Source organism: Cuculus canorus, chromosome 19, assembly GCF_017976375.1.
Source record: "Cuculus canorus isolate bCucCan1 chromosome 19, bCucCan1.pri, whole genome shotgun sequence".
Taxonomy (NCBI): domain Eukaryota; kingdom Metazoa; phylum Chordata; class Aves; order Cuculiformes; family Cuculidae; genus Cuculus; species Cuculus canorus.
The window spans coordinates 3,534,684-3,561,025 of NC_071419.1; the positions used below are offsets into that span (position 1 = coordinate 3,534,684).

General features: G+C 47.0%; 1 protein-coding gene across 2 annotated transcripts in view; it reads right to left on the bottom strand.

The window, feature by feature from the left end:
• The window catches only part of COL5A1 (collagen type V alpha 1 chain), a 154,743-nt gene that overhangs the window by 23,139 nt on the left and 105,262 nt on the right, over positions 1-26,342 (bottom strand). For both annotated transcript variants that reach the window (XM_009569507.2, XM_009569506.2), the window contains exons 25-42: positions 25,965-26,018; positions 23,599-23,643; positions 21,970-22,023; positions 19,950-19,994; positions 18,778-18,831; positions 17,128-17,235; positions 16,485-16,538; positions 14,914-14,967; positions 10,426-10,470; positions 10,040-10,093; positions 9,072-9,116; positions 7,913-7,966; positions 7,268-7,321; positions 3,746-3,799; positions 2,056-2,163; positions 1,786-1,875; positions 1,639-1,692; positions 917-1,024 (exon numbers count right to left, since the gene is read on the bottom strand). In XM_009569507.2, coding sequence (XP_009567802.1) covers positions 917-1,024; positions 1,639-1,692; positions 1,786-1,875; positions 2,056-2,163; positions 3,746-3,799; positions 7,268-7,321; positions 7,913-7,966; positions 9,072-9,116; positions 10,040-10,093; positions 10,426-10,470; positions 14,914-14,967; positions 16,485-16,538; positions 17,128-17,235; positions 18,778-18,831; positions 19,950-19,994; positions 21,970-22,023; positions 23,599-23,643; positions 25,965-26,018 — 1,134 coding nt within the window. The remainder of the gene's footprint in view (positions 1-916; positions 1,025-1,638; positions 1,693-1,785; positions 1,876-2,055; positions 2,164-3,745; positions 3,800-7,267; positions 7,322-7,912; positions 7,967-9,071; positions 9,117-10,039; positions 10,094-10,425; positions 10,471-14,913; positions 14,968-16,484; positions 16,539-17,127; positions 17,236-18,777; positions 18,832-19,949; positions 19,995-21,969; positions 22,024-23,598; positions 23,644-25,964; positions 26,019-26,342) is intronic.

The window sequence follows — 26,342 nt, forward strand, 5'->3', positions numbered from 1 at the left end:
GCTGATAAACACTTTTGATAACAACAACCAATCAACCTAAGTGTCCTCACACAGCCTGAAGTCACCGGTAATGAGCATTTGCTCATTTTGCTGAGCCTGAAGCTGAGCTTAAGTTTGCATCAGGCAACCCAACAGTCCCTGCAAAACCGTTTGGGCGTGAATTAGAGGCACAGCCTCCCTCCTCAGGACCGTCACGGTGATGTGCTCTTCAGGGACAGAAATAGCCATCCCAGCCCACTCTCTGCTGCCCGCACGTGACATTTTGCGCGCGTGCCTGGGGAGCGAAAGACGTGAGATTCTGCGCGGGCTGGCTGGTGAACGCTCAGGAGAGGGACCATATGGCAGGACTCAGCCGGGCTCTGTTCGCGCTCCGGCTGAAAGCAGCTCTTTCCACGGGCACCAGCAGGATGCCTGGGAACGCTGATGCTGCAGCAGCACGTGGCATCCTGGGCAACGGAGCTGAAACCACCGCAGCACCTTCCCGGGCCGTCCCTTGGCCGGGGCAGAGCGAGGGCAAAGGTTTATTTGGGCTCAGTGGAAATTATTGCTGCCGTTGCATCCTTCTAAGCAGTGATGGAGTTGGCTCCCCTCTCTGCCCTGAGGCCTGTCCTTCAGCTGTTTGTCACTAGGTCACACATGCTGTCATTTCACCTGTTCGGTCCTCATCCCTTTTCATTGCCTGAGGACATTTCAGTCCCTGGGATCACATCCAAATCTGACAACACCAATGTCACAAACGAAGCAGCTGAGCAGCTAATGCTCAGTGGTTTGATGCACCCAGAACTCCTTCCTAATTGAATATATAGATATATTTAATCTTTTATACGCTTAGCCCAGGGAACGTTTCCATGCTCAGCTTCCTCCAATACACATTTCTATTTGACCCACAGCTGTCAAGCTTTATACTGGTACTTACTGGGGCTCCCTTTTCGCCTGCGGGTCCCGGGGGTCCCTGGGGGCCAGGTCGCCCTGGCAAGCCTATTGGCCCAGCTGATCCTGCAGGACCGCGCTCACCGGGAGAGCCCTGTTCAGAGAAGGAAGGAAGCATTACCTGGAGTAGCAAGCTTCACCAGACAGAAAGAAATCCAGCAGTAGGATGCTGCAAATGCATTGTCAGCAAGTGAGCACAGTTGATGAAGTGACTGCCATGTGATGACTTGGTATCATCAGCCTAAGGGGTGTTACAGATCTTTTTTCATTCAAAACCCTGGAAGGGCTGAATTCTCCTCTGGGTGGTGCAGGGAGCTCAGTTCCTGGGGGCACATTATCAGCTTGGAACAAGAGCGTGAGCCACTTTGTGGCCAATGCAGCAGGGAGGGTTGGGTGATGAACATTTTCTTCCCAGAGGGCTGTGGGGATGACTTTTAGAGAGAAAGCAGGTGACTTAGAAGCGAGAATCTTGGTGTCCTGAATCATTCCAGCTCCCTCAGCTTGTCACGTATGTTCACAGCGGACACTACAGAACGATTGAGCTATCGCATTTACATGCGTGTCTTGTAAAACAAAGCAATATCCAGCAAGTTGTTAGTTAGGGCAAAGGAAATAACAGATAAAGCACCGAGCTGTGACTAACCCTCCGTTTCAGTTGCCAAGCTTGTAAATACATTAGATGGTGCCTGTAAGGGCAAGGATACTCACTGCTGGACCTGGAGGGCCTGGGGGACCTTCGTTGCCTTTCAGCCCTGGAGCACCCTGGAGGGAAGGAAAACAAAGTCATTTGGGGAGGTGGGTGCAGCACCACCCGGGCATCCTTCCTGCCAGAAAGACTGGGCAGTCTCTACTCACGATGGGGCCAGGGAGACCTCTTTCTCCAGGGAAGCCTCGCAAGCCTGGGGGACCATCCTTCCCTGGGAGGCCAGCGGGACCAGGGTCACCCTGTAACGACAGTGATAAAGAGCTGAGGATCTACAGACTCGGTAGAGACCCAGCTCCTCCCTCTGGGCTCAAGTTGTGATGAGACAGTGCAAACATCATTTCTTTTTCTGAATCATCCCTCTCCATCTCTGGGAGTGGGGCTGGCGTGGAGGGTGAACACAGTAGGCTGCTAGTCTCTACCTTGGTTCCTTCTTTTCCAGTGAGGCCAGGAAGACCTTGTTCACCCGGGGGACCTGGAGGGCCTGGATGTCCCCGCTCACCCATTGGCCCAGTCTCACCAGTTGGACCCTGAAGAAACAGAGATCGGATGGTGAGTATCAGCAAAGCAATAAAGGAAGAAGTTCAGGCTATCAGTTTATTCTTTTAGGTTGCAACGGGATGGAAAACGCTCCTTCCCTCAGCTGTCCCCTGCAGTGCCACCAGGAATCCCTGCAGAGATGCTCCTTTGGCATCTAAAAGGACCTTGTTTTGGAAGTGGGCATCGTTGCACTTGACAGACTATAGGCATTAGGAAACTCTTTAATGAAAGATTTCCCATAAATGAGATATTATTACTACAATTATTATTCTTAGGGATTTTTTTAATTGAAAACTTCCCAAGTACTCTGCAATCACACTGATTTGTCCTTATATGGAGCATAAATAATGGATTTAGCTTGTACTATGCAACAATTACTGACTGGCTCTGTACTGTATGCAGGCATTAAATGGTAATGAGTGTAGGCCCAGTGCAGAAGGGTCCCAAGTGGCCCATTTTGAAGGAGGACAGAAGTAATACACACAAGACTATAGCATTCCTGCACACTGGCGTCCGCTGGGATGGTGGCTGTAATTCATGTCATGCTGCAGGGTGCCACTTAGTGTAGGCAGAACAATAACACTGTGATTGCTCAGCAACCACCAATCAGGCTTACCATGCACAGCGGGGCCAACTAAAATTGCCATAGAACCTAAGGTGCACTTGAGAAGATTGGGGGAATTGACCCTAATCAGGGAATTTACAAATCAGGGGCTTTACACTATTATTAAAGAGGACAAATTATTTACTTTGTAATTAAAGAGCAACTTCCCCAGCAGTTCAGGCAAGAAGACTCAACCCAAAGCCGGTCCTACTTAGTCTAGGACTCTGCCCACAAAACCAATGCTTGAGCCTTGCCTGCCTGTACCTAAGGGCTACAAATTCCGGATGTGCAGCTACTATTTCCAGATTGCACCAAGTTCAATTCAGAATCCAGCAGCACTTTATACTGAAGAGGGATGCGTTTCTTCATAGCAGCACGTAAGAGCACTCTTGCATCACACTTACGCTGCCCTCGATGCCCCAGCAGCTGTACTGCCCTATGAGATTACGTTCAACTCTCTGGTTGTTTAAGGTCTTCTAGTCAGGCTGTGTGTAGCTGATCTTTCTCTCACCCTACACCAATTTTACACCATAGTAGCTCTGTTAAGTTCACAGGAGCCAACTTACTCACGGCAGCCTTCAGGCACGTTGTGTAAATGCCATCCTAATGTTTTGACATTAGACATTAGGAAGAAATTCTCTACCATGAGGGCGGTGAGACACTGGAACAGGTTGCCCAAGGAAGTCGTGGCTGCTCCCTCCTTGGAGGTGTTCAAGACCAGGCTGGATGGGGCTTTGAGCAGCCTGGTCTGGTGGGAGATGGATTTGCAACTACATAATCTTTAATGTCTGTTCTAACCCAAACCATTCTATGATTCTATTATTTTGCACCCTGGCCAGGAATTTCACAGCCATAAAGCTTTCTTCAACACGATTTCGCCTCCCCTGGAAGACGAGACTCTGTGCTCTATAAACTGCGGTCCCAGCAGCTCCAGCTGAACCATCAGAGCTGTGCCAGATGGCTCTTACCTGAGGACCTACGACACCAGGGGGTCCAGGAGGGCCGGTCTTGCCTTGGAAACCCTGTTAGAGACAGGAAAAAGAGAAAGAGATGACACTCCTACAAGAAGTGCTCCAGCGAGGGTCACAGGCTGCCACCCAACTGCTCCTCTTCCACTGGTGAAACTACTGACCAGGAACGGGTGGACACCCAGAGATAAAAGAAACAAGAAATCAAAAGGAAGGTGGAAAATGTGTCTTTGTACATTTACACAGGGATGAATCAGAGGAAGAAAAAGGGATTCTCAAAGCTCAGCTCTGCTGTTTTAATGGAACTACTGCGGTTTGGCTGAAGGATTGGCCATGTATATTTATAAAAAAGAATTTGCTACACATGTAAAACCTATAGAGGAAACGGCTATTAAAAAAATCAGAATGTGCGAGTTTCTTCATGTTAAGTAATCCTTAATAACCATTTCCCTTCTCCTGCTCCCCGTTTTGGGACTGGTTTAGGCTTAGCTCTGTTTCAGGCTTAGCTCCCAGGAGCTCGGAGGCTGCGTGACCATCTCCCACGTGGGGCACGGGCAGCTCCAGTCTCCAGCCCCGCTGAAGCCCACAGCCCACCAGCCTGGGGCTGAGGGAAGCTTTATTTCCTTCATCACCGTCTGCTGAAAGACATCGCAAATGTGTTTCTCTCCAAATGCTGATGAGTAGCGAAGTCTCCATGACAGCTACTTATAACGACATTTGAGGAGTGACAATAACAAACTATCACCACCGCAATTGTTGAGCTCTCCTAAGCCACTCTTTAAAAAGCACATTAATTATCATCCTCGCTATAGCACGCTGACAAGCTTGAGAAACGGCGTTTAGGGCATACAGGCTATTTTCTCATTGCCACAAAAGACGATCAGATAAATCCCAAGCCAACGATAGTGTGTCATGCTAAAAAAGCTACTCAACGCTATTCTAGAGCTGCCTGCAGATCACAGAAAATGCCCTGTCGTTGATGGGGAAAAACTGCAAAACATCTTTGTGAAACGAATGTACAATTTAAACTCTTATAGTAGAAAAATATTTCAGCCAGTTCTGTGCAGGATGTTTGTTATTAATCTGAAGAAAGAAGTTTACTTTTATCCTGTCTGAGCCTGGGGCACAGAGCTTTTAGAATTTTTCTTGGCTTTTTTTTTTTCAGATCCAATCTTTGCGACTCTAATACGGTGAAATATTTCAGCAGCCGTCAGCATGCCTATTTGCTACTAAGTGAGAAGTAAAACAAAGGGAACTATTTGACACTCAGATTTCAAGCCTAGGTTTTCTTGCGTGAAGCCATGGAGTGTGCTGACAAGGCTACTAATGTGGAAGTATTATTTAATTCATTTTTCTCTCCTCTGAGTAAGGAAAAGGGGACAAAAAAAGAGAAACTTCTGCTACCTGGTGCTGCACATGTCTGCACTCACCCCAAGAGGATGCAAGGGAAAGGCATCTTTGCAAGCTTGCTGATGGCACAGATTAACATACTTTTGGGTTTCTGGAAGTATTTGCCTGTGACTGAAGAAAGCTATCGGGTAATACTTTCAGACCTCAAATAATTGAAAGCCCATTCTCCATTTATATGGATGTAGACTTGGAGTTTGATGCTTTATTCCAAGTTTATATAACAGCAGACAGTAGTAAAGTTTTTACTGCTTCTAATTTGAATGTAGGTATCCTGGATGTCACAGACAACTCAATGAAGGAAGACTAAATGTCACAGCCAGGCTCTGGCAGGTGAAAATTCTTCTCTTCACCTTTAAGTTGATCCTGACCTGAGGACTCTGTGTTCAGAAATACCACAACCATTGCCTCAAACGTCAGCCTTACGGAGTGTAAATAAATACCCGGTATTGCACTGAGTGGCATTTGCGTTGCCTTGCTTAACAAATGCCAGGCGAGTTAATTAAATTGTTGTGTGATAAGTTGAAGGGGAAAAAAAAATGCATCATGTGCAAAGCCTTTTTAATGTTCATCTGCTTGGAAAGGCAGTGGAGAAATATGCAAAGCTGAGTAAAGGAAGGTGTTTTTTTCCTCCTGTAAAATAAACACAGAACCAAGAGTCTAAGGGCTAACATGCAGCATGCAGCGCTGGGGAGAGGGAGGTACCAACAACAAGGAGTGAGCTGGATTGTAAACAGCTAAGGAAAAAGAATAAACATCCCAAAAAATGCCAAACAGAGGGATAGATACAAATTACCACATGCAGAGGAATGCACAGCAGAGGGGCATTTTTGCTTAGGGGATCCCTCAAGCAAAAAAATGAAGCAGAAAACAGACCAGAGATGCACAACAGCCAGGGGATCATACCTTCCACATGCCTCATCATTCTCCTTTGGTGAGAAACAATGATTACATCTGTGCAACAAAACCTTTGAAAATGGACAAAGCAGTACGCGTACGATACAGGGAGGAACCTAAACAGCCAGGGACTGCTGCCTGGGCCACAGAGAGGGATTATTGCTGGCAGCGGCTTAAGAAAAACTTGGTGAGTGACTTGTGCATAGCTTTGGCTAAAAGGTAGCATTCAGCAGAGATGCTCTTCTTAACCAGGTGCTAAGGCAGTGTCAGATACAGGAGTGTGCTGCAGTAACCGGTATGGACAGGGAAACCAGAGCAAAACCATTGCATCCCTCATCTTGGCCAGGAATTGCCTCCCTTTTAAAACAAGCGCTGCCAAAACTGGGCTGCAACTCTTTTCTGATATGCAACAGTTCTTGGCATTCACCATATGGTGCATCAAGGTGTGAAAGGCATCCCCATTGCATGTTCCAGAGAAAATAAAACTGCGTCTGACCTTACACAGGCAGGTGCAAAAAGCTGAGCTTGTACAGGATGAAGCCTGTCTCACATGAAAAATCTGCTATTGCAGCCCTAGAGTTATGCCTGTGGAACACAGAGACGTCAAACCTGCACATCTCCAAAGGACAGGGTGGGAAAGAAAGCACAGACTTTACCCTTAATGCCCCAAAGAGCAGAGAGACAGCCTCCAACCCTTGGGAGGGGCAAAGGGACAAGCTCTTCAGCAGCTCCTTATGGTAGAAAACCTGGCTGCAGGGTCTGCTTTGAAATCATCCCCCAGCTTCTCCACCTCTTGAAAGCAAGTGCTACACCAAGTGCTGGTGCTGACCCAGACTCAACCCTAGCCAACGTCCTCCTACTTCACAAGGAGCCTCTGCAGAGTCCATCACAGCAGAAACCTCTGACGCTGATCACCAGCATCACTGTATCTCTGCTCACATTTTCGCTGTGCATGATGCACGTTGACCACAATCTACTACAGGGACGGAGAATGAGGAGTTGGTGCACAACCTTCATATAAATCATCATTAGACCGACCCGTCCTGCTCAGAAGAGGGTTGCTTCCTATAGACCATCCCATACAGCTGGAGAGACATAGACCTCTAGGGAAACCAAACGGGACCACATCTCCCCAGCTGCACAGAAGGGTTTAGAAGAAACAACCGGCAAGACAAGACTCAGGACTAATGATCTGCCCAAGATCTTTTATCTACTTACGGTTTCTCCTCTCTGTCCGGGGTGACCAGGCAATCCATCCTTCCCAGGAGGACCCTGGAGCAGAAAAAAAACCAGTGTGAGAAGGAACACGACCACATGCTCAGCAGTAGAACTGTGATAAGGACTGGATCAAGCCTGCTTGCCTCCCTGCATTAGTTCCCATCCATTTTACAGTGAAAAGGGAGCGCTCAGAACCCTAAGAGATACATCCCTTTCCCATACCAAAAAGAAAGTTTTATCTTGCAGGTCCAGAGTAGGAGCAAGCTGTTCACTACAAGGAAAGAAATCACTCCAAAAAGGTTTCTGAGATTCCCCCCAGCAGTGTACAATAATTGCAGATGAAGAAGTGTTACTCCGTTGTGCTGTCCTCCCAGTATAAGAGGGAAAATAAAGAACAGAGCAGCCATGAAAGATCCTAGTGATACTGAGTCATTAGGAAATGAACATTCATAATCAGCTGCAATTTACTTGGCTATTTAAAAACTTAAACCGTCGGGTTATTATCATGATGTCTCAGTAATGCTTTTTATTGGGTACGTCACCGAGTGTCAGAGAAGCAGCAAAGACTGAGCTGGCACAGGCAATCGCAGCTGGCTGGGAAAGATTCTATGTATTTCTTTGTGTGTTCTAAAAAGAGTTACTTACAGGGGGGCCTTTTGGTCCAGGAAATCCAGTTGGTCCTTGAGGCCCTGGTGGTCCCTGGGATGCAAAACAAGCCAGAAAATGTGGTTAAGGAACCTGCAGCACTTTACTGTGAAATACCAGCTCTGCGTAAACAGCAGATGAGCACAAAGACACGAAAAGGCAGCTAACTTCTACCTCAAAGAAATGCCCCAAAGTGCGAGATGCAGCTGCACAAGGCCATCCCTTTCCCATCTCAGCTCAAGTGAGAGCATCAGGGAGCTACCAGCTCATGCTGGAATGAAAAAGAAGAGAGCTGGTAGCTTTGGAGCTGCGCTTCAGAGCGCTGCTTCCCTGGTGGCAGCAGCAGCTCTCCCCCTGTCCTCCTTGGCACAACCGGCAGATCTAATACAAAGGAGGAACCAGATTCACGTATTTTCTCCCTAGGGAATTTTGTCGAAAAGTCACAAGCAAAACAAAAATATGGGGGAAAAAAAGCAGAAGTTGATACTAAAACCCATGAAAGTCCTGTTGTTTCAGCACCTTCTACTCAGCGTGCTGTAAACAGGAGAAAGCAGCACAACGTTCTTGGTGACCACCTCCTCCAGGAAACTGGGGCTCTGGCTGTCTGCACAGACCCCAAGTGTGACTTTTCCCTTTTCCCTTACAGGCTGCCCAGAGAGGTGGTAGATGCCTCATCCCTGGAAACATTCAATGTCAAGTTGGATGGGGCTCTGAGCAACCTCATCCAGTGGAAAGTGTTCTTGCTCACTACAGGGGGGGTGGACTAGATGACCTTCATGGTCCCTTCCAACCCAAAGCATTCTATGATCCCCATGGAGTGATGCTCACACAAAGCACCCAAGGTCCCATTAGAGCCTTCCTCGGAGAGCTCAGAAGGGAGCTGAGGGCTGCAGGCGACTCATAAGACCTCTCTCCATGTAAGTATGTTTCACCTCAGATTTCTAAACAGACTTTTTCAGTTTGCTGACAGAGATGTGCTAAGCCACATCCCACCCCCAGCGAGCTGTTCACCCCTCTGTGCTTCATGTGATTCCAAGGGTAGGATGCTCCCTGCAAAAACCCCTCAGCACCATCTCAGCCATGCAAATCCACCTCATTTTGCATGTTAAAATACCAGGCTTGGACCGAGTCCTTCTTTAGCCTCACCAGTTTGCCTTACCCTTTCTCCAGGAGGACCAGGGGGGCCATCACCACCAGAGTTGCCCTTTTAGAAATAAACAAACCAACACACCATTAAAAATACATGCGGCACCGTTGCAGCTGCTTTGCTCAAAGACTTCAAATGGCACCGAGCCCACAGCGACATCCCACCCCACTGACTCCCCCGGCCCCTCTCTATTAATAATTCTGTATTGGGAGCAGCATCTAATAACAAACGAAGAGCTGCTCATTCCCCCCACGTTGCTTAATAAAAATACAGGAAAGATAACATCAGCAAGCTTAGGATATTTCCACCAGATAACTGCCTCCCTCTGAGAGATAAATGCTGCTGCAAAGATGAGTTATTTATCAAAAATTCATGCCGATACAAAGCCGAGACATTTATTTTTAAAGCCGGCAGCACAATGGTGACAACACCTCACGACGAAAGCTTTGCTTCCATCACACACGTGATTGATGGTCACTTAATCAGTGTCTGAAGCAGTTTCTGGAGCTGAATGTGCCTCCAGATTGGCTAGCAGAAAAAGTCCTTTTTTGCCCAGTGACCAATTGTGGGTGCACAGTGTGCATGCAAAGTGGCTCAGCAAGGTGCAAGGTTCTGGAGCTCAGCAGTAATACGTCCCCCTTCGCCTGTGGCAGATCTCTCGGATGCTTCAGGTGCTACTTAAACACCAAAAATTAAGGCTTAGGGATCAGTGGATCGTAGGGTTGTGTGGGTCCCTGACGTGAGGGTGCTCCCTCCCCTTCTAGTTGCAATGGCTCTCCATTCATCCATGCACTTGATGTCCTGCTGAAAGGTGGGCCAACACATGTTTAGGATCCATGCGTGTATTTTATGGATGGGTTATGAGCCTTTCGGCTGGGCAACAAAGGTCAGGAGAGAAGCGAAACACAGAACAATGAACCAGACGTTCTCTTACACCAACACTTTTTAGGACAACTCCAATAGGCTCCCCAAAACCTTACCTTTGGGCCGGGTTTCCCAGTGCTTCCCCTAGGGCCTCTTTCCCCACGTGGACCCTTAAGAAGACACAAAAGACAATGTTTTAGCTCTTCTTGCTACCCACAGCGCTACATTAAGATCAGGCAAAGCATCGAGGCACCTGGGCCATGTGGTGTCACAAGCCTTCCCACCAGGAGCAATGGGATGACAGAAGCCTTCGTCACTGCCACTGGAGGTCTGATGACTTTAAACCACATTCACTGTGGGGCTCAGCCTCAAATCACTGTCCCCCCTTTGCTTAGCTTTAACCACTGAAGGCCAGATCCCACCCAATGAAGAGAAAAAGACCCACTTTCCTCTGGCCTTAAAAGCTTTCAAAATGCACAAGAACGAAAAACTGGATCGTTACCGTTGGACCGCGTTGCCCCCTTGGACCTGGTTTGCCAGGTGTCCCCTGGAAGGAAAAAGAAAGAGGAGTTAGCAGTGAGCATCGCAGCCTGAACTTGCAGCGGATGGACTGAAAGGAGAGCCTACAGGACATAAACTTCGCCTCAAAGTTTCCCAGTTCTCATTTGCAACGAAAAGGACAAAAGTATGTTGATTTTTGGCTCCTGATTCTTCCATTTATTTTCATTTATAACGCTTGGACAGGCCTGGATGGTAATTCCAATGCCCAAATGATACGTAACACCTGAAGGAAGGAGATACGTTAAAAGAACATCCTGACTCCTTCCAAACACCACAATGACTTTCAAAGATGTGACCACTCTCTCAGATCAGGCGGTCTCCTAAAAACCATCCAACACGCCAGAGCCAGCAGAGAGCTCAGCTCTGCCACCCCAAACCCACCAATCCCTTTTTCTGCTATCTTCGCTGGTCCCTCCCCTCAGCTCCCGAGGTGGGGAAGGTCTGATCCTCACCTTGGATGGCTCACCCCGACACACACGTGCGTTACGAGCCCTGCGCTGCTAAATATTTACAGACTGCCAGCAGCAGAGCAGGGCTCCCGCTCTGAGCAGCTATTCTACGCCACACAAGCCAATTAAGCTGCCCCACATATTTACAAATCTTCCTTCGTCTCGGTGAACTTTGTGCTAAATAAGTAATTTAAGACATTGTTTTGCAGCAGCGACAAAGCAGCAGGCTTATGAGATCTGACAGATGCACTCAGCTTCCTCTAATGGGGGACTGTGATTAATTCTGACAGGGAGAAGACAGAGACGGCTGGGTCCTAAATCTGGCAGTGCGTTAAGCTCCATTACCCTGCCCCTAAAAGAAAACTAATGGCCTAGAGCTTGCTCCCTGAAAACGCTATTTTGGCTAGTGTCAAGTTGTTAAAAACACCCAGTAGGTTTAACTTTTTTCCCTTTGGAGTTGCACTTCGCTGTTGTTACCCATCGCCTGGTAAAGGAGGGGAGAGAAACACTTGCTTTCTCCATAAGGAACACAGAATGCTTAAAATATCACTTGCCATTTTCTGCCCCAAATCCATCATCTCACAATCCCGTCTTTTCCTATTTGGCACTTATTAACCAGGCAAACGTACAAAGAGGAACTGGGAAACTTTACAATCAACTTTCTTCAAGCTACTAAAATTAGTCCTGCTGAATCCTCCCTGTTCTGCGGCTCCATTTAATAAACCCTGCTGGCATATCTGCTTTTAATTAATTACAAAAATAATTTTAAAGCACTCCAGCTGCTTTTCCTTTAGCTATGGGAGGTTAAATTCAGTGCAGGTGGAGAGGAGCGTGTGCCGTTTTCCCTGCAGGTAGCCCCATGCACTCCTTCATCTTCAATTCTATTTTTAAGCAAAATTTTCTCCCGCTTATTGCTATCATTAATCATGCATGCAGCACTCCGTACTGTTGGGAAGAATTTATATAGCACTGTAAATGTACACAGACCTATATTTTTCAAACTAGGATACTGAGGGAAAGGCATCTAAATTCAGATTATTTTCTAGGCGCCCAAATAAATGGTTGGATTTTGGTGCCTCCACGCACCCCCCCAGGCTGTGTCAGACTGGGCAAGCAGGGAGATCTATTACCCCGTGCTAATGGCAGAGGCCCATTAGCCCTAAAAATAAAACCAGTTACTCACATCTAACTATTGATTTTCAGATCAGGTTTTAAAAACATCCAGCAAGCTCACCCGAGGTGCGGGCAGCAGAGTGGGAACGAGCACTGCAACACGCAGCCGCTTAGCAGAACCACCCCAATATTTAACAAGTTATACTTCTACAAAAACCCCAAACATCCTTCTTTCCCCCCGTTTTTAACTTTGCCAGCACTTTAGTGCAGCTGAACAGCTTCAGGTTTGGGGAGCTTCAGTGCTACAGGCTTTGCCGGCACCAAAATTCATCTGCCGGCGCTGGCAGGATCTGCTCGTGCTGCTCTGGTGCCTTTGGGTTTCACCTATTTTTAATTTAAGGACTTGGGAAGACTACTTGCATTGCTGAAATAATGAGATGGAAAGCTTATTTCCATTCCTAGATTATGACGATTGTAAGAGAAACGTGATTCATATCACTTTGGACACAAACAACTGCCTTGAACAACATCATAGTAACACCTTGTAAAAAGAAAAGAGAAACAAATGGGTTTCGGTTGTTTCAGCGGCAAATTGGGCTATGCCACAACACACTGGGAAAGCAAATTGTAGAAACGCTCTTTCTTGACTATACGTAGACATGCCCATAAAATAGCAAACGTAGTGGTCTCGGGAGAAACAGAGCAGGATTTATCAAGTCTAACTCAACAAGGCTTAAATTAAATTGATGGTCTTCCATTCGGTTTGTGCAGTGTGATCCCAGCTCAGTCTATCATTCAGCATATATTTGTTTTCCATTTCTTTAAAATCAGATATTTAGGAGGAAAAAAAAAAAAAAGAAAGAAATATATCACAACAGTTACTGAAAATCAGTGGTTTTCCTACTCTTAAAAAACTTTCATGCTGGGCTCCTTAGAGTAAAAGAGATATTTGTTCAAGAAAATCTTCTATCTCTCTCTCTTGCATTTGAGCGCATCAATAAAAAGAGCACATGCTGCTGGACTAAGTGTGGAATGGCATAAATTCTCCAATCACACCTTGGAGAGAAAAAAAATTAAAATTATAATAAAATAAACCAACTTATTTCTATTTGACAGACGTGCACGAGACTGTGCTTCCCCTTAGGGGTCAGGGAAATCCGGACCCTGTTCCTCACGCATAAAAAGAACATAATTTCTCCCCAAGTCCCTGCCTCCTTCCTTTAAATCAGAGGTTTGGGGGCTGCTGGTGCAGAGGTGTCAGCACACCCCGGATGTATCTCAGCTCCCAAGCCAGGACAACGTGAGCTGCCCTATCTCTTTCCAGGCTGGGCTTGAAATGCAAAAACCCCTTTCAGTTTCCAGATGAAGAAATGTGGCATACCAGGGGTGTAACGTAAGTGTCCTCACTATCTTCTCCTAGGAGCACAAGGCTCACTTAGAATAAAAGAGAATAAACCACTGATTTTGTCTTTCCTTGTCTTGTTAGCATTGACTTGGTCCTAAAGTTGGGCCCATTCCTACCACATCTGCTCCATCCTCAGTCCCCTTCAGGCTGGACATTGCTAAAATTCAACCACCCTAATCCTTACGGAGGGTTTCCCATCTCAAACAACCAGCTCCCTGTCCCTGCTTCTCCTCCCTGAAAGGTTTCCCATCCCAGCAGTCTGGCTTTCCATCCCCTCAGAATAAAACGAGCAGATGGAGTGAGAGGGATGCGGATGCTCGGGGATGCAAAGCAGCACATCTCTGCTCCGCTGTGGTGCCAATGCTCTGTTTTACATCACCCAAAAATCCAGCTCAAGGATTTTATTGCTGTATATTTGATAAGGCGGGTGGTAATTATAGGGCTATAGTGAATTCAAGGCTGTTGTAGCAGCTGCCTTATTCATGGCCTCCCTCCTCCCGCCCGGCCAGAGCAGAGGGAAGGGAGAGGCTGCGGCATCTGTAGTTCAGAATGAAATGAAAATTACTCAGTGGAAAAAGAAAAAAAGGGAGGTGGTTATAAACCAAATTTCAGTGGCCTGATATTAATGCAGAGCAAAGTGATTTATATTTTTCTGGGCTCCTACCAAACACGTCTGTTAGAAGTCATTTGTATTTAAATGAGAGTAAAAAGGAAACTAATTCCACTTGCTCTCCTCGCTCCCCCTTTTTGTCTCCGTGAGCAGAGCTGGTGCAAGAAGATGACTTCATATTCGCAGTCTGAAACCCCCAACCCAAGCACTTCTTCCCCAAAATAAGAACATCACCAGCGTGTTTAGACATCCCTGCCTGGGAGCAAAGTCTGTGGAGGTGGGTTGAGAGGTAGAGACAAGTCTGGAGGACGGAGCTCCCACATTTTAAGAGTGTTTAGGAATTTCATATAGCTCTGCTTATTGAAAGGAGGAACTCGTAAGCACAATTTCAGCTATGCGTTCTGAATCTCAAGTCAGCCTAAAGATGGTTCTTGCTGCTTCTGAACAGATTCACCCATCTTTCATAATTACTGTTAATTAAAAAGCTCTTTGTGCCCTGAGCAAAGTCTGACAGCACGGGAAGAATTCAGGTTCAGAGAAATCTCTTAAAATATCTTGAGGGAAACATTTCCAGGGTTTAATTGGAAAGCTGCTTTCTGCAGAGCATCCTCCTCTCCCAGCTGCCAGCATCAGGAGCTTCTGGCCTGCTCCACACTCTCACCCGTCCTGTGGAACCTTCTCCTGGGCTGTGAGTGGGTGGGATGACCCTTCCTGGAGCATCTTCTTTGTGCAAAAGCAACCAGAGGATCAGCCCAGCAGCTGCTGCAACGGAGCATTCCCCCCATCCTGCCCAAGGATCTTTCTTTGGAGACGAAAAAACCCGGCAAAGCTGCTAAACAAAGTGGTTCTTACCCGTGTGCCCTTCTCTCCATTGGCTCCTGGAAATCCTGGGAAGCCGATGGAGCCCTTGAGGGAAGAGGAAAGAGAGAGAGGTTCAAGGCATTGAAAGGGGCAGCTCTGTCCACCCGCGCCAGGCGCCCGCTGCCCTGGAATAACCCCAGCCAGCGCCAGTGATGTCTACGCCTCCCAGCGCTTCGGTTTAACCTTCCTTTAATAAAAAACAAAAACGAAGACAGACCCCAAATGACCTCAGAAGAAAAATTTCCTCCAAAAATAACAAAAAATAAGGTCTATGCCTCATTAGGAGTCCCTACAAAGGCCCAAGTTGTATTGGGTGCCCGAGGAACAGGCAGGCTTTTGGGTTTTAGTTCCTAAGTCACTGTGTTGCACATGAAAATTTAACTCCTGCCTTGTTCCTTTCTGATGTGAGTGCCTGGAGAATAGCTGCTGCTGCTTTTAAAATATGAATTAGTCAAAGAAATGCCAAAAAAAAAAAAACCAACCCACCCTACCCCAGATAGACAACGCAAATTAAAAAATAAACCATCAACACCACAACCAGGAAATAATCTCTTTCAGATAATTATGTCTCTAGTGTTAAACAAGCCTGGTGTTTTCTTTTTCAAGCAATGAACATAAATAATAAAATATGATTCTTAAAAAAAAAACAAAACAAAGTTAACAAAAACATAAGTTCCCAAAGCCTCCAGGGCCTCGAAAACCAGGCTGCAGCACTGGAATTCACAGTTTTAATATAAAAAGAACAGTTAAAAATAGTTCAAATGAAGGTGGGCGTGGAGATAAGATGCAAAAGATGTTTGCATTTTAATTTCAGGGAGGCCCTGATTCATTACCTATTCTACTTAATTAATTAGTCAACACTAGCACGGATCCTTGAAGATATAAAACATGATACAAGGAGAAGGGTTATTAAGCCTATTACCAGCATGAAAGCTCACATTGAGTCTCTTTATACCCATCACCAAAGCAGTTCTGCATCTCTTTGTGCAGTGCAGCCCTGTCCCACCGCATCTCTTCACATCGCTTTGCAGGAGATGGAAGAAACACAGATGCAGTCACCGATTCCCACCAGCCAAGGGCTGGGAGCGATTTTAACCCATCTATGAATTTGTCCTGCATGGGTTGGAAGGAAGGACTGTGAAGTGGAAAATGCTGCTGTTCCACCTCATCCCATCCATGGGGGATTGAGCCCTGTACTGGGTTCAGTTCCAGAGCCCTCCACACAAGGAGAACATGGACCTGTTGGAGCAAGTCCAGAGGAGAGCTACAAAGATGATCTGAGGGCTGGAGCACCTCCCGTATGAGGACAAGCTGAACGAGTCGGGATGGTTCAGCCTGGAGAAGAGAAGGCTCCAGGGTTGGATGAGGCTTTGAGCAACCTGACCCAGTGGGAGGTGTCTCTGCTTCTGCAAGTGGGGTGGACTAGATGACCTGTCGAGGTCCCTTACAACCCAAAATATTCTATGATTTTCTGCACAGCCCCACCACCAGAGCTTGGCTGGTGGCCGCTTGCCTTCCCAGCACACGCTGCACCTCTCGAGGACTGAACCCATCCGAGTTACCTTTGGGCCCTGCCTGCCCGGGTAGCCGGGTAGTCCTGGCACGCCGAGTTTTCCCTGAAACACAAATAAAAGTGTGTTAGCGTGGACAAGAGAGACTTCGTGAGCAGCCGCAGATATTCCCAGAAGAAAGGGGAGATGCCAAGTACAGAGAAGTCAAGAGCAAGGCAGATGTGACATGGGTGGAATAAAGCTCTCAGGGCATTGGATCATCCTCTGTCCTCCTTGGGGAAGCCCTAAGGGTTGATGCAGAGTGAGCACTGTAAACATTTTCAATTAGATGCACCTAGAAATTAGCCTGCAGTCCATGATACTTCCCATTTTCTCCTTTGTTTTTTCTCCCCCTTGATCTTTTTGCCAAGGCATTGCACCCAAGCAGATAAACCCAAAGAGACCAACCCCTCAATGCACTCAATTCACACCTCTGAAATAAAACCATCTCCCCTGGGTCCCCTCTGGTCTTTGTGTTGAACAACTCAGGCCAGCCTTCACATAAAGCATCTACAGCTCGCCTTCATCCCTCTGCCCTAAAATTGACCCCCCACCAATGGAGGGCACTGGCCTGGCCACCCACCCAAGATCCACCCCAAAGAAAAGTGGGTTTTGCTGTTAAACATTCCTGGGCGATTCCATCCTTGAGACTCACCTTCTCTCCAGCAGGACCAAGAGGACCAGGATCTCCATTAGGGCCAGAGCGACCTTTGGGACCTTCTGGACCATCCTCACCCCGGGGACCAGGAGGTCCAATTTCCCCCTGTTAATTACAAGACAAGCATTGATGAGGCAAGCAGGTCCCAGAGCCTGTGTTTGCTGACAGCACTTCCCTCTTGGCTGCAATCAGATACTCCATGGAGCTGCGAATGCAACTCTTGGTCTTCACCAAAAGGCTCAGCTGAGACTGTCATTGAGTAAATTGCAGAGCGTTATTAGAGCACCAAGCTTTCATTCACACAGCCTGGCCGTTATCTCCAACAACAGCCAACAAAATCCCGTGGCCCAATTATCCCATCTACACACAGCACCTCTCCACCAAAACATCCTTCATTAGCTCTGATTGCAAAGTGCCCTTTTACCCATCTCCTGGTTCCAAAATCGCAGTTTGATGTGCAAGCAAAACCTGGGAAGTGTTTAATTGAGGGCTGAACCGGGGCAACTAGAGAAGAAAGACGGGGCTGGAGCTTTTGTGTTGAAAATCATTAGGAAATCTGAGAGCGGAGAGGACCGAGCTATTAACGTGAATTGTTGTGGCACCGCAGACTTCAGCACACAAAACAACTGTAATTTTGTCATGCAGGGTAACTGGATATGCTTCCACGCTGAGAACACAGGCAGCCTTCTTCTTGCTCACCAGAAGCTGGGTGCAGGCTGATTTATCTCTGAGGTTCTTGATTACCCCTCATACTTTCACTGCTCATCACAAACACAAAGAGTTTACTGGTGGGAACTGGAGTTGTGAGCTTTGCTTGAAGGAGCTTATGTCTATGTGCATTTGGCGAGGACAGGAGTCGCCTTCCCGAGATGCCTCCTGTGGTCCTTCTTTCTTGGCAAGAAGTGGGGGGCTGGAGAAGCTTCCAATTGCTTTAACTCCTCAGGGTTAAACGCCAGCAGAAATGGCTGATTTGGTTTGACTTTGACAAGCCTTCACTCGAGGCACACATTTTTCCTTTAAACACAAGGATGAAGGACTACAGAGCTCTCTTGATCACTAGGAGGTTTTGGAGGGACACAAAGCCCCAGGCAATGCATCACTTCGAGGAGACGACATGCTCTGTGGATTTTAGAAGCTTCTGTGACCAGCCTGCCCTGCTGTTAACAGTACCAGCCGAATATCAAACCGCACCCGCGGCGGTTCTCACAGCGCTGCTTTGGTTTCTGCTAAAGCCCATTCCCAGTAACTTTACACTTGATGTTGGTGGTATGGAGGTGCATTAGGCTCATTGAAGAGAGATGCCTACCAGACCCTAGATCTGATATTATGGGGAAAAAGAGGTACTGGAAATAAATACTTAACACAGCTGTATCACACAGTACCCTCACAGTCAAAGGAACAAGACAGGGCCCTCTGGTATTACTTGGTTTTAGCTTACCTTTGAGGTGGGACCAGCAAATCCAGCAATTTACAACTGCTGTACTTGACATGAACATGGAACACCCAAGTTCCTGCCTCAGCATCAGACACGTCAGAAGGACTCTGACAAGAGCCCACCTCACTGGTCTCCCCAAGCCACATCTGCACAATAACACATGGGCTTGAAAGACAAAGTACTACCAGATCACATCAGTCACACGCTCTTACCCGGTCTCCTTTGATGCCCATATCCCCTTTGAAGCCAGGGAAGCCATCTTCACCCTAAAGAGCAGAGGAGGAAAAAAAAAGACAAGGTGTATAAGTGGAAAAAGATAAAAGGCTTTTCTAGCCTCACTGTATGGCCTCTACCCGACAGGACACGATTAGGTCCCCAACTGCCCATCACGTCGGCTTCTGTAAGTCTTTGGCGTGCACAAATGCGCGTGAAAACCCAGCAAGGCTGTGACAATCGAGGTCCCCCAAGGGGTCACAGCAAGTATTACCTACATGCTATCCTGACTGCAAGTCAACAAAACATATCTGGCCCAATGTGAACACCAACATCTTGCCAGTATCAGGAACTAACTATTTCTGAAGTACAACTGGTTTTATTTTCATGGAGGATGTTTTACACATCATGCTTTGAGGCAACCTCTAGGACAGTTGCAGTATTTCTCTCAGCTAAGAAGGTTTAATTGCAGAGCTCAAATCAATAATGTATTTCATCCTACAGCAAAGTTCTCATAGACAATCAAGACACAGTTTCCAGAAAGACTTTTACAGTCCCTGGCAGGATTCCCTAGCTAAAACTGCTGGATTTTCTGCCGGAGTACTGGGGCAGGAATGAAAGAACACGAATCTGTTTATGGGATTCGGGAAGATTTTTTTCCACCTCCTACTCTTCCTCTGGGAGAAACCAATTGCACGTTTGGGATATGCAGAGAGAGACTGCGTTGACTTTCTTACCGACTTGGGTTTCATCGGCTGTTTTGATGACCAGGCTGGGCAGCATATCCCATACTCTCCTACCCAGCTGCAACACCCCCAAACCCTCCAGCTCCATCAAATCACTCAAGCTGCAAATTTTATCGGAAGGAAATCACCCCAATGCTGGGCACTAAGCTATCGGTAACGGCTGGTTCCACCCGAACACATCACAGAGGCTCAATCACTCCCAGGTCCAAGCCAAGATGTGGCAGAACATCATAGCTGGCATCCAGACCCAGCCTGCGCACACTCTAAACATAAAGAGGTTATCAGTCCTTTGGGGGCTCAGCCCCCTCTGCTCATCTAAGGGAAACCCCGCTGTACAGGAGAAAATGTCACAGGGAGCATCGTGGGGTCTGCAAACATCACCGGAGGCTTCAGAAAATCAATCCGAATGCACAGTGTTAACTCACCTTTTCACCCTTAGTGCCTTTCAATCCACGAACACCATCTGCTCCCTTGCAGGAAATAAAACAAGATGTTACAAGGGTATAAGCAAGCTGAAGACTAAAGAATCATTTGTCATAGTGATTTTTACTTCCTCTGATGTTGACAGCAGCATCTCTGCAAACTGTGCTGTTCCAAACCAATTAATTATCAGCCCCTGACGCCTGGCTCTTGGGTCACCAGTGGGTACCTGACCCACTGCTGACTCGATTTGGCAGCTGGGGTTGGTGGTCTCCGCCCATTCCCTGCCCAGGAATTACATTTCCAGTGTTAAAACTCACTACGAAATGTTTTTCTGCTCATATTTTCCAAAAAAAAAACCCTTTTCCACAACTGCCTTGCCAGGACACTGAACTCACTCAAATATAGACAGAAAAAACGGTGCTCGAGCTGTGCATGGACACTTGGGAAGTGAATTCCTTTTAAAATCTCCAAGCACACAGTCAGAGCTTCCCGTGTTGCTCTGCAGCGGGTAGCAGCTCCGTGCTCAACACCCCCAAGGGTCACACTTGGCTCTTTTATGAAGGCGCTCCCCTCTGTGCATGTGCTTTTTCTTTTAAAGTACAATTTTGGCACCAAAACGAGGGGGGGAAAAGCAACATGACTGGTGTGGGCATTCATGACACAGTGCAGAAGCCCTCTAAAGCTTCACCGAGGCGTGGAGGTGCTGAGCGTGGTCAGGATCTGTCCCCTGCTATACCCATGAGCCCAAATCTGTTGTACTTCTATATGCTTCCCATCTATTCCACCTCTTGGGATAAAACCTCACCCTCAGGTATCTACACCAGCTGCACTGTGCAATGCAACTCTGAGAGAAAAAGCAGAAGATTTTTTCCTTGAGGAAGAATATTTTGCTTGGGGTATTTAAATTTTTTTCTTCCCTTTAGCATGTTAAGAAAAAGTAGAATTAAAAGTACAACAAAATTTGGGCAGCAGGAGAGGGTTCTGGTAAGCAAGGCAAGATCTGAAAATTATTTATAGCTGCAAACCCAATTAGATGCATTATTTTCCCCCTGAACTGGAGGCTTGTGCAGATAGTAGAACACTGCTTGTAGGAAGCAAAACCTGTCTGCACGCACAATGGGTTCGGTGCCTGACACACTTTCTCTAGATCATTCTAATGTGGAACAGTTCCACTTTAGCAGCAAACACCACAGCAAACCATTCCCTAATGGACTACTACGTCTCAATCTGCAACCTTGCAAGAAACGAGATGAAAGCTTGTTTTGGCTAAATACATCCCGCTTATATTTCGAAGGCAGAACGGCAAATGGGTTTCTGCTACCGAGAAAATATACATGTGGGTTTAAGAAGGCTTAACGTCGCGTACAGTCGGTCCCCAAGCTGTGTTTGTACCTGCTAGCACAGATCCCTGCAGATTCATTGCACCTTTGGGATGCAGGATGCATCTGCACCTGTACTGATACATCTTGACGGGCATAAGAGCCAGAGCTGAATGGGGAATAACATACCCACCGCCTCCTTATCAGCATGCAAGCGCTGCCGGCAGCGGGAGCAAGGAAAGAGCTGGAATTCAGTCTAGTGAAAAAGCATATCGCTGAGACACACAAGCTTCAGCTAACAAGGTTTTGGATCAGGAACATGAAAAGCTTGCTTTGTTTTAGTAACGGGCTATTTTTGCTTTATTAAAGAGCCTTGTTACGGCTTCACATTCTGGCTGAGATTTACTTGGGGTGTAAACTGGAAACAATTGGAATGGGACTGAGCCACGCTCACAAAGAATTAAAAGAGAACTCTCTCCAAAGCACTGGATGATGGTAGAAGGGGTTATCGGAGAGCAGGGGATGTGTAATCCTCATGGCCTGTGAGAGGACATTGGACCAACTGTCTTGAGTGGTAAATATGATCAGCGGTGGCCCCTAAGCTTCCTGATGGGGCACGTGTGTCCACTGGTTCTCCAGCATAAGCCAGAGAACTCGGGTTGAACAAGTAACGCCATGGACACTCCTTCAGAGTCCTCCTTACCTTGACTCCACGTGGTCCCGGATAACCGATGGGGCCCTGGGGACCTGGTGGACCCTGGGGTGGAAATAAAAAATAGCATATCAGAAATCAACACAAATGTGCAGCAGTAAGGAAAGTGTGGGGAAATCAAATATTCCAGCCTCCTGGCTGCTTCAGACTGAGTGGAAATGGCAGCGGCCATCTGAAAATAACTCAAAATAGCATAGAGTTACAGGAATGTCAACACAAGCAGATGCACCAGGCTGAGACAAAGGCAAAGATTCATACAACAGAAAAGGAGGATGAGAAGAATCGGGATAGCAACAACTTGTTAGAAAGGGGATTGACACACAGAAGATTAATGGTTTGTGTTTTGGATTAAAGAAAATAAATTCTCTGAGAGGGAAGAACGTGTTCTTCTGTCTCTCCTTTCCCAAGCCATCCTGCTTTCACAGTAATGCCGCAGAGCTTGTGGTGATGATGATCACAGAAGAGAGTTATTGCTTGGGACACAAGCCTAGGGGTCATGTCCTTCAGCCTCAGCTGTGTTGGAGAGGAGATGTTCACAAAGCTCCTTTCCAACTCTGAAAGCTGCAAATCCCAAGGGACACCACAAGCTGTGCCGGACATGGTGCCCAATATGAGCTCTCTGACAACTCTCCTTCCCACCCTCACTGCTATGCTGTCTTATACCTGAAAATTAATCGTTATTGAACCCAGCTAGCTTTTGTTTTGTTCAATTCCCTAACTAAACAAATACCCTTCCACTTCTCCCAGCCTGAGATAGACAATGTTTTCCAGCCTAATAGGCAGATGGAGCTGATGAGTCGGTGCTGCCCATGGTCTGCTGGCACCCCAGACCTCACTCAAGCGTTGGTGAGAGGAGACCATTGGCATGAGCCCTCCTCCAAGATCACCTCCCTGATGTTTGCTAAGTATCTCCCAGCGCAGGGAGCACAGACACAACCACTTCTTGGCTTCTTATTTTCTGCAGAGGTGAATGGTTTATTTTTGCCCTCTCACGCCACCAGCCAGACAAATGGCTGCGGCCATGGGTTGTGCTCCGTGCAGCACCCGAGCAAGGCTCGAGTGGATGTCCATCAAACCAGACTGCGCTCTAATCAAAGGCCCTTGACTAATGTAATGTTTTTCAGCTGAACAGGAGACAGCGGGGATGCAGATGGTAAATCTCCTGGACAGACGGACGACTGTATAATTCAAGGACTCTAGCCTCTGGCAATATTCTCAAATATATTGTTATAGAGGGATTTGGAGAGGGAGGAGAAGAAAAAGGAAGGTCAGGAAATACAAAAAGAGTTATTTTCTGCATTTGCTGTGCCACAAAGGATATTTATTTGTGTCTAATTAAGAGAAGGCTTCCCTTCACAGTTTCAGTTTTTGCATCTGCAGTGTTGCTTGCCAGGAAAGCTGGGAGGAGTTGAGAAGAGACCAGCCCAAGCACCAGAAGAGATTCCCAGCAGATAAAATCTGGGCTCAGCTTTCAAAATTCAGCCAGATTTGCTTCTTGCCACTTCGACTCACTCGCATTCCCTGGCTGCCCAGCCATCCCCAGAGCCCCATGGAGATCTGTCTCCATCCAGCTACCACGATCTTGCCCACAGCAGTGATGAGGACCTTGTTGACACCTACCTGACTCCCCTTCTCTCCAGGAGGACCTTCCTTGCCAGGATGACCCTATTAAAAAAAGAGACAAAGAGAAGAAGAAAAGAGGTCTTAGTGCACGCCCAGTGCTTCAGAAGCCAACAAGCTCTCTCAGGCAGCTATGATTTATTTCTAAGAGAAAGCTCTTTCCAGGAAGTTCTTACTGATATAAGCAGCCCATGAAGCCAACTTGCAAGATCAAGCTTTTCTCAAAAGCAAGCGAGCTGCACTTGGGTCCTTGGTGGTATTCTACCTGATTATTTCACACTTTCACCCTTTACCAACTTTCAGCAAAGCACAAACCGTTTTGCAGTATTATTCACATATTAGAACACCTCGATGAGTTCAGTAGCACATAAATTTTGCAGGTAGGAAACCAGATGAAATTAACTCCGCGTGTTAGCAAACTTGTGAAGTTCACAAGGCGCCCAGACTGGTCAGGGCCCCTCATTAATTTCCTAATTCAGAGAGTCCATTACAAGATCTCATGACAAACGCTCAGCTAACCTGCATCCCCGCTAGACGGCGGCTGGCTGGATGCTGGCCAGGATTCGTCTTGGGATTTGGTGCTGAATAACTCAACATCCTAGAGTTTCCATCATATTATTATTCATAGCTTTTAAGAGCTTTTTGCTGGGATGGCAGTCAGAAGAAAACAAAAGTATGAATTGCCTCATATATAGCTTGGAGGATTAGTGAGAAACAGGGGAAATCCACAAAAGTGAGTTTCAGTGTTGATTTCCCTACTGTTCAAAGAGGAACCAGGATGGACGATAACTCTTTGGCTGGCAGTGGCTGTACAAAAGCAATCAGCTCCTTGTGAGGGCACTCACTGCACGCCCAGAGACCTCTTCTTTTATAAAGATGACGAGAGCACATCCAGCTGCTCTAAACCCACTAAGACCTTCTGCACTCAACAATTTCTTTACTTATAAACTCTCCTCGAAACACACAAATGACTTTCTACCAATATAACAAGGAATACCACAAGAGTATTTTCCATCATCCGTCTTCAGAATGGGAATGTCAGACAAGCCAGATTTCATAAAACAAGTTGGTTGAATAAAGAAATAAAATGACAGCTGTCATTTTTACATCAACAAAACAGAGGAGAAAATGCAATTTGAATTCGTTCTGAGAGATAAAACGGCACCAAGAGCATTAACGCACAAAGGGAGGCAACCCCGTGCTTGCCTTCAGCTCCTGAAATCTCTCTGCACCCCAGAGGAGGCAAAATGGAAATGCAGCAAGATTTCAAAAGCCTTTGTCTGCTCTGCACTAAATCATCATATTTTTCAAAATGCCCATCTCCATTACTGCTACTAAAATAAAAAAATTGATGAACAACTTGGTTGGTTTTCAAATCAAGATGCTTCAGGCCCTCGGGGATTTTCTGACGTCATCCAAGACCAATTTCTAGAAAGAGAACGTGAGTAGGTTTTTGTCTTTGGAAAGAGCATCCCACATGCTCACAAACCTACAAACTGTCTGTGGCTGCCGGTGGCCGAGCAGACCCACACGTGCTCAGCGTGCAGGTCTTATACAGCCTTCAGCCTGCATAAAAACAGACCTGGCACCTTCTCCAGCTGAACTTCCCTGGAGGATGCTGGAGGAATTTCACATTGAAAGCTACAGCCTTAGAGATGGTCTGGGCTTTGCTTTAGCTGCTCTGTTGACTCAGCGAAGAATTGCACAGATGTTTGAAACACCCTCCATCGAAACGATCATCCCAAGGTAAGAAATGTAATTTTTCTTGCCACACGCTGCATTTGCATTACTGGAATGTAACTATTTTACACTCGTCATTCTTAAAGCCAGGTGCCTCCAAGGTGTGGGCAAATGAGATCAGGTTGAAAGGCCAAAGATTTCTCAGACCAATTTCCAGAGCAAGGGGCAAATGAGGTTTAAAGTAGGATTAGGAGGAAGGTGCAAGAATACAACACCTCTGTGCAGTTTCAACCTGTTCTTATCACCATACAGCAGTGCCCAGAGGCCTCGAGTGAGATGAGGACCACCCCATGCCAGTGGTGCAGTACACATAACCACACACACAGAGGAGAGCAGCTCTACCTTGGTGAGCTGCCAACGTAAGTAAAACAGAGAGGAGAAACAGGAGGAGGAGCAAGAGAGGCTCAAAGAGAAGGTGAGAAGCACCTAGTGCTGTGGTGTGAAGCTGAGCAAAGCTTGGAGCAGGGCCAGGGCTTCTCAAACACTTCCACCCACTCAAAACGTGGGCAGGGTGAGCCTCACCTTGCAGGTTCACATCCTTCGTAAGGGTGAAGGATGTGGATGGGTGCAGGAGCAGCTCACCCCAGCCCTGGCACCAAGCAGAGACACAAGAAAAGATGACTTACCGGAGGACCATCCGCACCAGGCATGCCAGGAAGGCCGGGTTTGCCCAGCGGTCCCTAAAAACAAACAGAAAATCAACAGCTGCAGTAGTCAGAGTCTCCAGAGCATCAGAGGATGGGGCTTTGGAAACACATTTCTGGCTTTTCCTAGCTTTGAAAAGCTGCAGAGATGCAAGAATGTGCAAAAAGCTGCTGCCATTTGTAGGGAATCTGCTTATTCCCTTGGGCAGAATTGTTCCAGCATCCTGGGATGCTGCAGTGTTAGCGACGCTGCCCCACACAGCAATGCGAGTTCAATGGAATTGCCAGGGTATGAGGCATCAAACTTCTGTCCTGCCCAAAAAAGCATGGTGCTGCACGTGTGCATAAGGACAAGTTATC